Below are 15,412 nucleotides of genomic sequence, written 5' to 3' on the forward strand. Positions count from 1 at the left end.
CAAATAATCACCAACTACTACCTAAACTGGATATGGAGACTTCAACATAAAAAGTTTTGCCTTATGAAAGATGTTAACTGCAACCCTGACTTTTACTTTGAAGGTGAACTTTCTCTATTTCCAGTTTACATCCCATTTTTTACAGTTTTACTACTACTTAGGTAGTAGTTAGTGAATATTTGCAGACAAACAAGAAAAATATATTTTTGAGACTCAAAATGTGGTCTTAGTGTCGGGGTTACAATTAGGTTATGGTTAGGTTATGATATGAAAACAAGTGTGTGTGTGTGTGTGTGTGTTTGCTGTAAACGTGTTTATTTCTGCTGTAAATGTCGGACACGTTAACACGGGAGCGTATGGGGGCTGACCCGCCGCTGGCGCCCCTGCTGGCCGCTGGAGGAGCTGCAGGGTGCGGAGTTTGAGGCCCGGGGTCTGTGTTCGGCATCTGCGGTGGAAGTGTGTCCTGTTTCAGTCCGTGAGGGCACAAAGTGTCGAACTGCTCCTTTAAACTCTGAAAGTCTCCTTTTCTCCGTGTGAACTCCTCCTCCTCCTCATCTGCGCGCAGATAGGATCAACCTGTTGTGCCTGATCCGGGATCAGCTCAGCCCGCGGCCCCGTGCACCCGGCTCCGGTGAACTGATCCGGGGCCAGTGCAGGTCCCCTGCTCCTCCAGCCTCCACCCCCGCAGTCTTTTCCTTCCACTCCACTTGAGTGCAGCCCGTCTCCGTTCCCACGCCTCCAGCGATCGGCTTGAATCAGCAAACTGCGCGATATGCGGAAACGAGCAGAGTAAAACCGCAGCGGTGTGCGGAATTATGCACGTTTCAGAGCGGACTAACGATGCAGGGATCACCGCGGGGAGGCCTTCCACTTTCTCCGCTGGAGTAACTGCACACAGGGGGACATGAACTTTTCGGGCTTGCTTATTATGATGTCGACGGTCCGTCCGTGAGGGATTTAAAATTCTAGTTTCATGTTTGTGGGACGGGGTGTTTTAAAATCATTGAAGAATCTGTGGCTGAGACTTTGTTTTTGTAAGGAGGTTTTTCTTGGAGGAGCTCGGCTGAAGGAGGACCGAGCTCCTCAGGAATTCGACGCCTGAAGCTGAAGTGTCCGTGAACGCCGCACGGAGCTAGCTAGCATGTAAGCTAGCTGTTGGGGGAGTTTTCTGTTTATTTAACGGATTAAACGGAGAGAAGAAGCCGTTAAGTTGGCGTTAACGCTGACTTTGAGGAGGTCCCGCACAGTCGACCTTAGCTAACTACTTTCCCGGGAGAGGGCTTCGGTGTTCCGGGACTTTTGTGTACTAACTGCGAGTTAGCCCTCAAGTCGCTTCTAGTGTTAGCCGTCGTTAGCGTCCAGCCATGCCGCAGCTGAGCCGGGAGGACGGCGACGACCTGGGAGCCAGCGACGAGCTCATCGCCTTCAAAGACGAAGGTGAGCAGGAGGAGAAGCGCAACGTGTCCGCCGAGCGAGATCTGGACGACGTCAAGTCCTCCCTGGTCAACGAGTCAGAGACCAACAGCAGCTCGGACTCAGAGGTGAGTCAAAGCGGGGCCACAGCGGGGCAGCCGGGACCCCAGCGGGCTATCGGCGCTGTGTTTACCCGCCCCGTGTGCTCCTCTGTGCAGGCAGACCGGCGCCCCGAGCCCCGTCCAGGTGTGGCGAGCAGGGCCAGGCAGAGCCAGCTCAGCGAGGAAGGTAAGAGCCTTTATGGAGTTTATGAGCCCGCTGGGAGGGAGATGGTCTCCAGCAGCAGAACACCTGGACACGGAGCTCTGTGTACCTGAGACCAGGTGAAACCTCCAAGAGACACACCTGTAACAGAGTCCAGGTGTTTCTGGGTACTTTATTGACATCATCCTCTATTTTCATTTAGATTGTTTTATTTCCAGCCCTATTTTACACCCATGTTTCTGTATTTGTAAACATGGCTGACCTTTTTTATTAATATTTTAAGCACATTTTTCTGCATTTAAAGGATAATGCCACATTTATGTTTACATTATTTATATAAATATTTCTGGGTGTCTCAGAGAGCTATTAGCAGTTATATTTACAAACACTTATTATGTTTATTTGCTATATATTTTAGTTTATTGCAAGTATTTTGACTGTTTTAATTGTTTTAGAAAATTTTATTGGATTAATGTAATTTCTTGGACAACTTGTCTTGCTTCATGTATTTGCTCCTGACTTTGTTGGAATCTTATTTTAATTATATTGAGTGTGTTTCATGTCTTTTAGACATTTAAGTACATTTGTAATGTAAAAAAATACATTTTTAGAAACTATTTATATTAAATTTAATGTATACAAAATAGTAAATATTAATATTAATTAAAATTATTGTTGAATATTTAAATATTAAAATACTCTTAATATTAATAATATTTCTCATGCATATTTATGTCATATAATGTTTGTTTATTTTTAAAATATTAATAGTTTTGGGTTGTTGTTTTTTTTTTAAATTTTTGCTACAAATACTCAGTATTTTATATCTCTCTCATTGGCTCTTTTAGAACACTTTATTTATTTTAATTAGACATTTTAGTAATGTTAAATTACTTAAAAGAAATTTTTCATTAGCTTGATTTAAATTTTGTTTTTGGTGTTGATTTATTTTAGCCGACATTTTTGTGCTTACACGTGTAAGCTTCCTGCTTCCAGCAGTGCGGTGAGGTCAGAGGGTGTTTGGCGTCGTGAATTCCTGATCTTAATCAGAATGAGGTTTCACTGGAGATGCAGCTGATTAATAATCTGATTCAGGTCTTGGGCTGTAAAAGCTGAACTGAATGTGAGCCTGAACTTGAACTGGTCTCAGGTCAGCGTGCACTGTTGATCCTTTTTATCTGTTTCTCAGCTCTGAGGAAGCAGCAGCGTGATGGAGGCCTCCTCCAGCCCTCGCCCTACGTCGGGTACCCGTTCTTCATGTTCCCTGACCTCGGGAACCTCTGCAGCCCGTACCTCGCCAATGGAGCGCTGACGGCAGGTGCCCGAACGGTAAGATGCAGACACAGAGATGCTGAAAGTGTTTTTTCATTTGGTTTTCATTTTTCGTTTTCATTCAAATTTTAATTTAAAAAATGTATTTTTTATTTTTAGATTTTTGTCAATGTTATCTGAAAAACATAAAATGTTTTCTATAGAATTTTAAATTTTCTTATTGATTTTTTAAAATTGATTTTATGTTTTTCAGATATTTTATCAGTTTGAGCATTTTTTTTATTTATTTGTTTATTTATTTATTTATTTACTTTTTTAGGTGATTTATTTTTAGATGTGTAATTACAGTTGGTACAGCTCAGTCACGCTCGTGCACATGTAGCCATTCACGTGACACACTGTAACCCGACAGAAGGCCGCAGCAGAGACGAAAATCACCCTGACTCACCTGAAGGCTGCGTGCACGAGCGTGTGTGTGTGTGTGTACGCGTGTGTGTGGTTGGGCATGTTGAGCTCAGTGAGGAGCTGCAGATTAGCTGCTGTAGCTTGGGGTTGGCGAGCTGGGATTAGAGGTTAATGCAGTGTGACGGTGAGGGGCTCTGATCTGAAGGCTGCTCTCAGGTAGAGGCGGGGCTTAAAGCAAACCGTGGTTACAGAGCAAAGTGGATGATGACGAGAAAAAGGTGGTTTTACGGTTGTTCAGCCTGATCTGGAAGTTTGTGATGCGGTTTAGAAAGAGCCGATATGACAGACTGGAGGAAAGGTGGATGCTGTTTTAGGGACCACTGTGTTGGGAGGGCAGAGTTGTCCAGTTGTTATCCTGGCACCAGAGTTGGAGGATGATTGGTGCCACTCCCTGAGGTTGTCACAAATAAATCATTTCCCCCCTGAGGCCATATTTCATGTCAGTTTTACAGCCGAGTATTCCCAGGAACTCAGGTCTGGGGTTTCTTTCCTTCTCCTGTGTGTTTAAAGTCTGAAAGCTCTCAGGTGGGTTTGTTATCGTTATCATTACCCGAGAACCCGAGAGCTGGTTCGGCCTCGCAGTTCGGCCTCCGGCTACTGAAACGTCTTTTGACAGAAACACTGAGAAAAGAGCATCAGGATAAAACTGACTCCGCAGTTGATTTCAGGTTCAGAAAAATTACATTTTTGTAATTTCTCTTCAAATTATTTTACATGTGTGATAACCAAAAGTGGGTTATGTTTATCGTTGAGATTACACAAGACAGCAAAGGAAGCCTTTATGCAGCTGCTGAAAGACCAGAGCCGGGTCCAGGTGTCGGGTACGAGCCACACCTGCAGTCTGGTGATGCTGCTCAGGTGTGAAATAGCACAGGTATCCCTGCTCTGCTCACAGTTCAGACCTCCTGCACCCCTCTCAGGCTACGTCCACACTAGCCCAGATAGATTTGAAAACGGCGTTTTCGTCTGAAAACGCTCCGCGTCCACACTAGCGTTTTCAGTCGTTTTCACAGAGTTGTGCGTCCACATTGAAACGGCCCAAGACGCTTACGTTCCAGTCCTGCGCATGCGCAAAAGCGAGTGAGAATTAAAGAATTTGAAGAAAATCTATCTGTAGCATGTACAAACTGCTATTAATCTGTTTTAGGGCTGTCGAGAGCAATCAAAACAACTGCTGTATAATGCCCTCCGCTATCTTTGTTTAGTTGGTCACATGACTGCATCACATGACTAAAATGCGTCATCGTTTTAGAAAGTCTGCGTTTTCCAGTGTCCACACTGCGACTGGACAGCTCCGTCTTCAAATATATGCGTTTTCGAAAGCGTTTTCAAAACGCTGCATTTTTCCTTGAGGAAAACGCCGTCTCAGTGTGGACGGGAGGCCAAAACGGAGAGAAAACGATGCGTTTTCAAACGAAAACACATTAGTGTGGACGTAGCCTCAGTGTTTCGGAGGAGCAGGAGGAGGAGGTGCGCCTGGCAGTCTGAGGGTGGGTCAGAGTAACCAGGCTGTCATTAATCGGGCACTGCAAACATGTGCACGTGCACACACACACACACTGCACACATAGACACTGCAAATACACTAGCTTCAAGGATCTGAAACAAGTTATGCTCGTGTGTGTGTGTGTGTGTGTGTGTTGTAATTTGAGCGTGTCACTCCTGTGTTTTGGTAACACGTGCATGTTGATACATGCGAATGTCTCCATTTAAAGCTGCCCACACACTCAGGCCCTTTGCAGGTTAGTGCATAGACTGTATACAAAAGATTGATGGGGCACTGTGACATCATCATTGATGTTTAAACTGGTGATTTATAAACACCACCTGGCAGACCCAGGACACGCTGGAGAGATTATATCTCTCGGCTGGCCTGGGAACGCCTTGGTGTGGAGAGGGAGGTCTGGGCTTCTCTGCTTGGGCTGCTGCCCACGCAACCCGGTCCCAGATAAGCAGAAGAGGATGGATGGATGGATTTATAAACACGTGACAGGAGAGCAGGTTTGGAAGCGTGTTCATGTCTGCTGTACTGTCTTGATGATGTTCAGTCACCCAGTCCCAAAAAGTTGAATGTGTTCATCTACATATGAATTTTCAGTCACTCATCCAAGTGACCAATCATTTCTCCCAAAGTTGGACATTTCAGTGTGTGCCTCGCCTGCTGGCTGTCAGAGGAACTGCAGCTTTCTGACTTTAATCTTTTAGCCTGAGGTTACAGCTGGTTCTCCACCTGCTCTGTCGGGTGGTGTCTGAACGTCTGCATAGAAGCCTTTGCAGAACAGAAAACAACACGATGATTATATTTTTATTATATCTATATTTTTGTGTGAGCTTTGGATTTAATCCCAACTTGAACCAGTTTAACCAGTCTGATGTGCTGTTTTCAGTGTCTCTGTTTTGAGTTGAACCTCAGACCTGTGGGGACACGCTGGTGAAGTGTTGGTGATTCTTATTTTACACATAGAGCTTCTCGGTTTGTTTGTAGTGCTGTAATCAGCGTCTGACTGATTGGCTGAGCTGGCTTGCAGTCAGTCACACCTGAGCTGTAGTGAATGGAAGCAGGAGGACCGAGGGGGCTGGGCTTTAAAAGGTTGTTGATAAAGCCGGCCGTGTGTGTGTGTGTGTGTGTGTGTGTGTGTGTGTGTGTGTGTGTGTGTGTGTGTGTGTGCTTGTTTAGTTAAAGTTGGTCCCTCTCAGCAGGCCGGACAGTCCCACAGCTCCTTTGTTTTCCTTCATATTGTCTGCAGAGTCTTAAAATACCAGGAGGACAACCTGTTTAAACACCCTCACACACAGAGGGACACACACACACTAACACACACAAACGCACAGTCACACACACACAGTTCTGCTTTCTTCACTGTGTTCCTGTACACAGAACAGAAACAGTTTATTCCCAAACGTGGAGGAAACAGGAAGTGCTTGCTGCTCGCTGCAGATCTGGGTCAGACTGATGGTTCATGACACACGCTCTGACATCATCAAACTGAAGGCGTCTCCTTCATCTGATCCCAAGGCAGAACCCGGACCATCAGGACCAGAACAGGAAGACAAGGCAGCAGCTCGATAGGTGCCTTCACCTCCCAGACTCAGATCAGCAGTCAGGGTGGAGGCATCCTCCTCCCAACCTCGCCCTCCAGGAAACGAAGGCCATTACATCCCTAAGAAAAGACCACAGCACCATAGTTCTGCTCTCAGCCAATCATCGCTCCAGAATAACTTCCAACAGCTGGACAGCGAAAACCACCTCGACCACAATCACTGCCTCCTCCATCCCACAGCGCGGTGTAGGTGGACCCCCAGAGACCTTCAGAAAGGAGCTCCATTCAGGCTGGAACTGCAGGTTGAGGTGGAGCGTCTTCAGGACCCTAAAAGCAGCTGGATGACTGAGCAACTGACGTAGCTGAGCTGTGGACGTAAGTCAGGCCAAACATGTCTGCTGTTTCTGAATCCACCCAGGGCATCCTGCCACCATCAGCACGCCGCTTTTTCACTCAGGGTTACGCAGCACTACTTCCCTGAGAGGTGGGGGGGTCTGCTTTGTTTATTTTGGAGTGCCTCGGTAACCCTGAGGTTGGACTCTGGAAGGAAGCTGCTGCTGGAAATCGCTTCTACCCGGAAATCGCGGCAAGTCATGGAGATGTTCAGACTCTGCTGCTCTGGCTAGTCTGCAACAGAAAGTCCTACTCAGCAACTTCCTGTTACTCTAAATATGTTATGACACTGCCTACCACTAGGTGTTGCACCGCTCTGTGTAAACAAGTGAGGCGGAAAGTGAGACGATGCAAAGGAAGTCATGTCACTGCAGTGTGTGTGTGTGTGTGTGTTTACATGCTTGTTACAGAGCGTGGGAGCAGATAAGAGCTGTGTTCTTATTGGTGGTTCATGGTGTTGTGTGGACTTTGAGCAGGTACTGCTCACCTGCTCAGGTGCTTGGTGGTGATGTCACTGCAGTCCAGAAGGTACATCAGAGCCACAGTGGTCCTGTGGTTAAGGGTCAGGGGTCACAGCTGATTGGAGGACTGAGCACCTGGGGTCTGTTTACATTTGATAAAGTGAGGGGGATGGGGGTGTGTGTTTGTGGAAGGGGTGGGGTCAGAACAACTTCCAGTTTAGATCTAATCTGTCCCTCTTCTTCCTCCCGTGTAAGCCAGGTCATTGGTCCATTCATCAGTGGGTGTGGCCCTGTGTTGGTGTTTCTGGTGTGCAGGAATGTAAACATGCGTCACAAAGTGCGATGTCTCATCTTGGTGTCAGTGTTTCCTGCAACACTGACACACAGAGCTTCAGATCAACACACATGGACAGGCCACACCATCACCCCCATCACTGCACATTATCAGCACTCACCTGAACACCCAGGTGGGTCAGAGTGTTTCAGTGCAGCTGTTAAAGTAAAGATGCACTGTGTGTGTTCAGAGCCCGGACACACACACACACACACACACTTTGGTGCCGCTGCAGCAGTGAGTTTGTTCATCCTGATGTGAGGAAACGAGGTGTCCAGATGGTGTAATATGACTTCCTGTGAGCTGTTCTCCTGCAGACATGAACCTGATCTGTGAACGTGTTCTTGGACACACGTGTTGAAGCTTCACTTGGATGAAAACAGAAGTGGGAGTGTCGGGTTCTCCCTGTGTGGCGTTGCTCAGACGAGGTTTAGGTGAAACGTGTCTGAGCAGCTTTCGTTCCAGCATTGATGGAGTTTGGTCAGTTATGACAGAGCTGCTGAAACACCCGGTGCTCAGCCAGCTTAGCTAAAGTCTGCAAAAGTCTGACCTTTCAGTTCCTCCACCAATAAGTTTGCTTCGTTTTCGTAAGATGGGCAGCCTCAGTGATGAGTTTACATTTCACGGTGAGTTTGAGGCCGGAGGCTGCTCCTGTGGGCGTTCTGTGGATTAGTCCGACCTGCTGGGAGGAAACTCAGACGTGGCCTTCAGAAAAGACTTTATTAGGCTGAGGAAGATGATTTCCTTCAGGCTTTAATCCCTTCATCCAGATTTGTGTCAGTGCTGGGATTACTGGTAAATATTGCAGAGAAATCATGACCAAAGTGTGTGTGTGTGTGTCTCCACAGTACCTGCCCTTTCAGTGGCCGCTGCTCGACGTCCCAGGAAGAGCATCCGTCAGAGACACAGCGACTCCCTCACACCTGGTAAGAGTTTAGAGATGAAACTAACATCAGCTCCGTCCTGATTGGTTCTCAGGCAGGTGGAGGATGATGTTTCTCCAGTTTATCATGTTGTCATGGAGATAGTCACTGATTCAACATGTGAGGTTAAAACAAGCCGGACCGTGCTCCTTCTCATCCTCACCATCACCACGCTGTAAATCAGGGCGATGTGCACAGCCTCTTATGGAGAGTGCACTTATTTATTTACTGCCCCGATCAGCTGCTCGGCCTTTGTAGTTGCAGTGCGCCCTCTGGTGGACAAACACAGCCATTTCATCCATCTCTTCTTCACTTCTTTGAGTTTCATTCTTCTGATGTTGCAGTTTTAATGATGTCCTGGTGGATCTGCACACAGAAGAGCCGTCAGAAAGCTTTAATCCGATCATTCTGTTCTTCCAGCTCTGCGCTAATCCCGCTAACTGGTTCCCTATTACTCAGTCACCCTCACATAGCAGTATTACAGTAATGTCACAGGTAGAGTCAGACCAAGGCCTGGGTTGGGGAGTCGCTCTGAGGGATCAGTAACACGAAGAGCTGTTTATAAGAAAATAATCTGTCCTTCCTCTGATACAATAATCCAGAACCCTGAGATTATAATCTCATATTCATCTTTGCCTCTTAGCTGCTGTCTCTGTGTCCATTTGCAGTCCAGCAGTGTGCCGATGGTGCAGCATCCCCACATGTCCCACCTCCACCCGCTGCTGTCCTATAGCCCCGAGGCCTTCTCCCCACCGAGGGCCTCACCTGGCTTCTCTCCTGAAGCAGGTAAGCGGCATCACTGCCTCCATCTTTAATCCTGTGGGCATGATGGTGAAGCTGAAGCATGAAGCTGAGTTGTCTCTGCAACAGGGGTGTCCCGGTCTCCTCACGCCTCCTGCTACCCGGTCTCCCCTGGAGCCATGCCTCAGATCCCACACCCTCTGGGATGGCTGTGAGTACCCCACACACACACACACACACACACACACACACACACACACACACACACACACACACGGTTCAGGGTTTCCATGGTAATCTCACAATTGCATCACAGCCTTCACAGGAAACAATGATGCTGTTTCTGAGGGCAGAGAAAAAAACTTAGTCACATGGAAGCACAGAGGAAATGTACTGAAGTACCACTGCTGACATGGATCACTGATGCTCTGCAGTGACCCTTTCAGCCAATCAGAGCTGAGCTCTTCTGGCACGGTTATGAATGAGGAAGCGACAGAGTGAGTGCCAGGAGCTGAACTTTCTGTTTGTTGATCCAGTTCAACCTGAAGGCTCCTGCCGACCAGGAAGTCATAAAAACACGGCATCACGACGATTCATGTGAAACCTGCCGTACCTGTACAATCAGCTGCTGAATAACACAGGCTCATGTTTACCTAAAACTGGTAAAAGCTGGAGAATCAGAGTGATGCTTCCAGGAAAACCCCCGGCCTTAAACACTGAGGGGACACGCCCACCTCCTCGGCCGTCCTGATTGGCAGATCCAGTCGTGGGGCCGGCGAGAGGTTTCTGCACACGTTACACGGCTGTCAGGTAACAAGAAGTCCTCACATCTGCTCGTGTTTCTGTCTGCAGGCAGGGCCAGCACATGTACTCCATGGCCGGGGGCTTCTCACCGGCAGCACTCGCCATGAACGCCTCCATGTCGAGGTAAGTGACCGAGACTAAACACGCCGTTTTGATGCTCATCTGTACTTTGAATCAGCTCCACTTGCTCACTGCGACTGAAGTGAAGCGTGATCCTCGCACCTCATCGCCTCATGTCAGAGTTCCTCGTATTACTCCTCAGGCTTCAGGACGCCTTGAGGGATCACGATGTTGTGTTAGCAAAGTAAAAGCTTTACATGTCGAGTCAGTTTGGATTATTGTGGGTTTATTTTGTTAAAATGACAAATAAGCAAAATGAAACAAAACATAAAGAAAAAAATCCAGATCCATATTTTAAAAACAGTTGAGCCAGGCCAGTTTTCTCACATTGTTGAAAGTGTTATAGCTCAAGCTGATTAATTAACAGCATATATTATCCTGGACTCTTCAGGGCAAAGTAGGTGTTAAAATAAACATGTCCATATTTAATGCAGTTTCTTGCTTTTTGTGGTAAAACTGTTCATATTTCCTCAGTTCAGCATGAAAGTTAATGGAAAATAGCATTTTCTTTGTTTTTTGTCTCATTTCCTATTCTGCGTGCTTTATTTCACTGTTGGAATTCAACAATATACCAACTGTATACCATTCATAAACCATCTCTGTCTGTGTGACGTTTTTATTAGTACATGCTCAGATATGGGACGTTGCAGCACTCCTTGAATTGTTGCTTTGTTAATGATCCAGTAGTATTTAACCTGTCCCTGTTCCTTTCAGTCTGGTGTCGAGCAGCTTCTCTCCTCGCTTGGTGCCCACCCCTCAGTCGTCCATCCCCCACCCCGCCATCGTCCGCACCGGAGTCAAGCAGGAGCCTGAAAGTGATAGCTGCGACGGAGGCGGGGCCAGCAGCGTTCAGCCAAGGTAAAAATAAATGGCCTCACAGTTTAATTCCAGCAGCTGCTCCTCCCACCCATTTTGTCACCAAGGTTACACTCACCGCGTCTCACACCTGTGTCCCCACAGGAAGGCGACGCCTGAAACCAAGCGCGAGGGCGACGAGGACAGGAAGCTGCACATCAAGAAGCCGCTGAACGCCTTTATGCTGTACATGAGGGAGGAGCGGCCCAAAGTGGTCGCCATGTGCAAAGTGAAGGAGAGCTCGTCCATCAACCAGATCCTCGGACAGAGGGTACTGCACCAGGGGGCGGAGCTTAATTTTTAGTCTAATGTCTTTACACATTTTACGTCCAAGACACATTTTGTTCACATATTCATGTTCAAATATTCATGTTTTCATATTTACATTTATTTCACGTGTAAAATGTAAAATTATTGACAGTTGTGATGTTTTCAGAATAAATCAAGTTTTTATTCTTGATTCATAAATCAAGACAGTTATGAATAAAATACATTTTAATAATTAACTCGTCATTTGGACAGAAAGTTGGAGGTCAGAGGTCACTCTTAGTGACATTATGGAGAAAGTGATGTCAGGTGTAGCGTCATAAAGCCGTCGGGATGAATTGAAGAATCTGAAGTTCAGAAAGGATCGAATCAGTTTCATGTTTGAGATTTAAACGTTATTAAAATTACATAAAGGAAAGTTGTAAGATTCTCTGAATCATCAAACATTCAAAGTTATGATGACATCATTTCATCACAGCTAAAATAATAGTAAAGTCATGTGATGAGGTAGATTGTCCCTTCTTGATCCTACTTCCTGTTAAAAGAGGGTTCTTCCTCCTCACTGTGGCCTAGTCCTGCAGGGCTATAAAAATAAATAAGTTTAAATTGAATCTCAGTGGTGGGGTTTTTTTTTGTTTGTTTTCCGTATTTGTGGATTCGTCGTTATTCACGCGTCTGCTGTGTTTTTTCCGTCCTCAGTGGCACTCACTGACGAAGGACGAGCAGGCCAAATACTACGAGCTGGCACGCCAAGAGAGGCTCCTGCACTCCAAGCTTTACCCCGGCTGGTCGGCCAGAGACAACTATGTGAGTATGAGAGTCACGTGATCATGTGTCACATGTTCGTGTCAGCTGACGTGCTCACGGCTCGTTTCCTGCAGGGGAAGAAGAAGAAGAGGAAGAGGGCGAGGATGGAGATGAAGCTCGAAGGTGAGGCAATGTTTGCTGTTTTCTTTGTGACGATGTAGAAAATGTCACAATGATGTCACACTTTTGTGCGTCTGCTCCTCAGTTGCCGCGGCGGCACCGTCAGACAACTTTCCCCCGCAGCTGAAGAGGCCTCGTGTCTCCGTGGGAGCCGAGCACCCACCGCCGCCTCCACCGCACACAGAGACTGCACACGCGCGCCATCACCTGACGCAGCCGCACACCGTCTCTCACCTGACGCACACCCACCTGTCACAGGCGAGCCCAGCCTCCTCCTTGGACTCTCCCGCGACTCCCACCACGTCGCTGGCCTCGCCCGCTGCCCCGGCGCCGACGCACACGGAGCACACACACTCGTCGTCCTTCGGTGGGCACACGTCGCCATACCCCGAGCAGCTGCAGCCGCTCTCCCTTACCACCAAGCCCCAGCGGCCGCCACTGTCCCTGAACCGTGCCACCATCACCACGGGCCCCTCCACGCCCTCCTCCAACACCGCCTCGTCCCCGCCACAACGGCCCCCTTCTCTGCGCTCTCAGCCTTTCCTGGCCCCGCCTCCTACCTCTTCGAGCTCTCACGGTGCCTTAACTCAGCAGCTCCGAAGAACCAATCAGCCGTGACGAACGGCGTGAGAAACACAAATAAATTCTGACCTCGTTTTTACCGCCACTGTTTTTTATGCTCTTTTCTATCCGTGTCATGTTTGTATGTTTGTACGAGAATAAAAGGACGTGTAATTGGTCAATATTTGACTGCACCTCGGACTCCAAGGAACTATTTTTACACTTTTTCAGGAAGTAACGGTGAGGGGGCGGGGCTTAGTTTGTTTAACATGCTTTTTTTACCTGGTAGTTTTGAGTGTAAACAGATTTCCTGTTTCCTCCTCTTTGTCAATAAACCTTCACTCAGCTCTCACCTGAAGTTTCAGAGCTCTCTGTGTGCAGCGTTAGACAGGCTCTGACTCTGGGGTCAAAGGTCATCATCGAAACATCACGCCCCATTGTTTTTATCTCATTTACTGTTTGCAGCAAATTATCCGAGTCTCTGTGGAATCAGAGTCAGGAATATTTTGAAAAAATCAAGCCTAGATAATGTCCGAGATTAACGTCATGAATTATAAAGAAAACGAGCTTCATCTCTGAGACTAAACAAGAAAAATAAAGGTGCACACATACACGGTACTTTACTACACGCAGGCTTTTTCTTTGTTGCTTCCAGAGTTTCAGTGTTTTATGTGTGGACGAAGGAAAAAGAAAACTTGGCCTGTGTGCCGTGGATTTGGATCAAGCTGAATTATTTCATGGATATGGTTATGCCACCACCTGCTGCTCTGTCCAGCTCCACAGACCTCGAGGTTGTTTTTTTGTTTTGGTTTCGTTTTATGAGGACAAAAACATTTTCCAAAACTAATTTGGGAAAAATAATAAACTCGTGTACATGTGGTCATAACCTTGATTCCACTGACGTTAATGTCTTGGAAAGATTTAGGAAAAAGGTTTTGAGAAACACTCAGCAAAAGGAAATATACTTGGAAAATCCAACATACAGAAATTTAACACAAAAAAGGGTGACTCTCTCAGGAAGTAACGGTGAGGGGCCCCCCAATAATCTGCCACATTTTAACAGTGGCTGTTAAAGTGTGGCAGGTGACAAAAAAGGTAGATTAAAGTCATCAAAAGTTAAAACCTTGGATAACGTGTAGAGATGATCCATGTTTTCCTTGTAAAATTATAATCTGTACAGAAACTCAAATTTAAAGAGCTCTGCTGTGTTCTGAGATTAAAGTCATTAAAACATTAACATATCTGTAACTGCGTTCACATGAAGGTAAAAAAGGTCATGAATGTTCTTTAGAAATATGGCTCCTCTCCGCGAGGTTGTAAGGAAAAACATGGATGCTTCCTGAAGGTAAGATTCCTGAAAATCCGTGTTTGGTTAGAGGTGGGCAGATGGATCTAAATATTGAGCATATCGATACCAACACTGGTGCCAGTATCGGATCCATGCTTTGTTTCTCAAAGTCCAGTACGTATCCCACCGCCCACCCATACCTACATTGTCTTCTGCAGGTCATGGTCATGGGGGGTGGGGCTTGAGCCAATCACTTACATTCACACCTACAGGCATTTAGAATCACCAGTTAACCCAACCCCACTGTATCCCACTGAGCTGTGTTAAATAAATGTTTTAATCTTTTTATGAAAGCATAAACGTCAATCGTTTACAGCCTTTAGCACATTTAAACAACAGACGCTGCCTTTAAAGACGGGCACATTTACACCTCAGCTCTCCAAAACACACAGCATCAATATGTAAGAAAACTGTTAACTAATTATTGTGAGTAGTAAAAATCACAATGCTGTCGTTGTTTAGTGTTAATTAAAATGTGTTCAGAATTTGGCAAATGTAAAAGAAAAAAAAAGCTCACAAATAATGACACACTGCTCTCCCCTACATAAGCTGGTTAAAAGTATCAGTACCAGAAATACTGCTCTTAGTTTGCTTGGTATTGGATCAATACCAATGTTTGCAGTGTTGCACAGTACTTCCAGATTCAAAAGCTCAACCAGGAAGCAGCTTCTTCCAGCTGTGAGTCTAGCTCGCTTGTTAAAGGCAGAGGAAGACGTGGCAGGGCAGAGACGGAGGCAGCCTCCACCTGCACACACCAGCAGCTTATGGTACAGGACTGATTCCACATTGGAGTAGAAATTACACCAGAACACAGCTGGCAGGTGTTAAACTGGAATGCAAGTCCACACTGGTTCACAGGAACCAGGAATGTGATCCTGATCCCTGCTCCTTCTGGAACCTTTGAGTCGTAGTCAGGCCCCGGGGACACGTTTATCTGAACACCCAGATGAGGACGAAAATGAGTGAGTCCAGTCATGAATACCTGAACCTGCTGGACTGGAATCAACCATGATAAACTTGTTCATTACGTTTCCTCCAAACTCAGAGCCGCTGCTGGACCATTACATGAACATCACTCACCAAATATTTCAGAGGTTTGACTTTCTGCCGTTTTAGGTGCAGTCGTGCCCTGGAAGATGCCCAGTGCTCTCTGAGCAGGTAAGAGTTTCCTGTGTCACCCTGTTCCGACAAAGACCCGGCAGAGGAGCTCGAAGGAAAGACCT

General features: G+C 46.6%; 1 protein-coding gene across 1 annotated transcript; it reads left to right on the plus strand.

Annotated features, from left to right (window-relative positions):
* Nucleotides 1-449: 449 nt before the first annotated feature.
* LOC134631033 (transcription factor 7-like 1-B) lies at nucleotides 450-12,937 on the plus strand. The gene is made up of 12 exons (XM_063478935.1): nucleotides 450-1,541; nucleotides 1,632-1,701; nucleotides 2,867-3,006; nucleotides 8,492-8,569; nucleotides 9,235-9,352; nucleotides 9,437-9,518; nucleotides 10,160-10,234; nucleotides 10,946-11,089; nucleotides 11,192-11,357; nucleotides 12,053-12,160; nucleotides 12,235-12,283; nucleotides 12,366-12,937. Exons 1-12 carry the CDS (start codon nucleotides 1,365-1,367, stop codon nucleotides 12,896-12,898), a joined length of 1,740 nt encoding a protein of 579 aa, XP_063335005.1. The 5' UTR covers nucleotides 450-1,364; the 3' UTR covers nucleotides 12,899-12,937.
* The last annotated feature ends 2,475 nt before the right edge of the window (nucleotides 12,938-15,412 follow it).

This window comes from Pelmatolapia mariae, linkage group LG7 (genome assembly GCF_036321145.2).
Source record: "Pelmatolapia mariae isolate MD_Pm_ZW linkage group LG7, Pm_UMD_F_2, whole genome shotgun sequence".
In the NCBI taxonomy this organism is placed as follows: domain Eukaryota; kingdom Metazoa; phylum Chordata; class Actinopteri; order Cichliformes; family Cichlidae; genus Pelmatolapia; species Pelmatolapia mariae.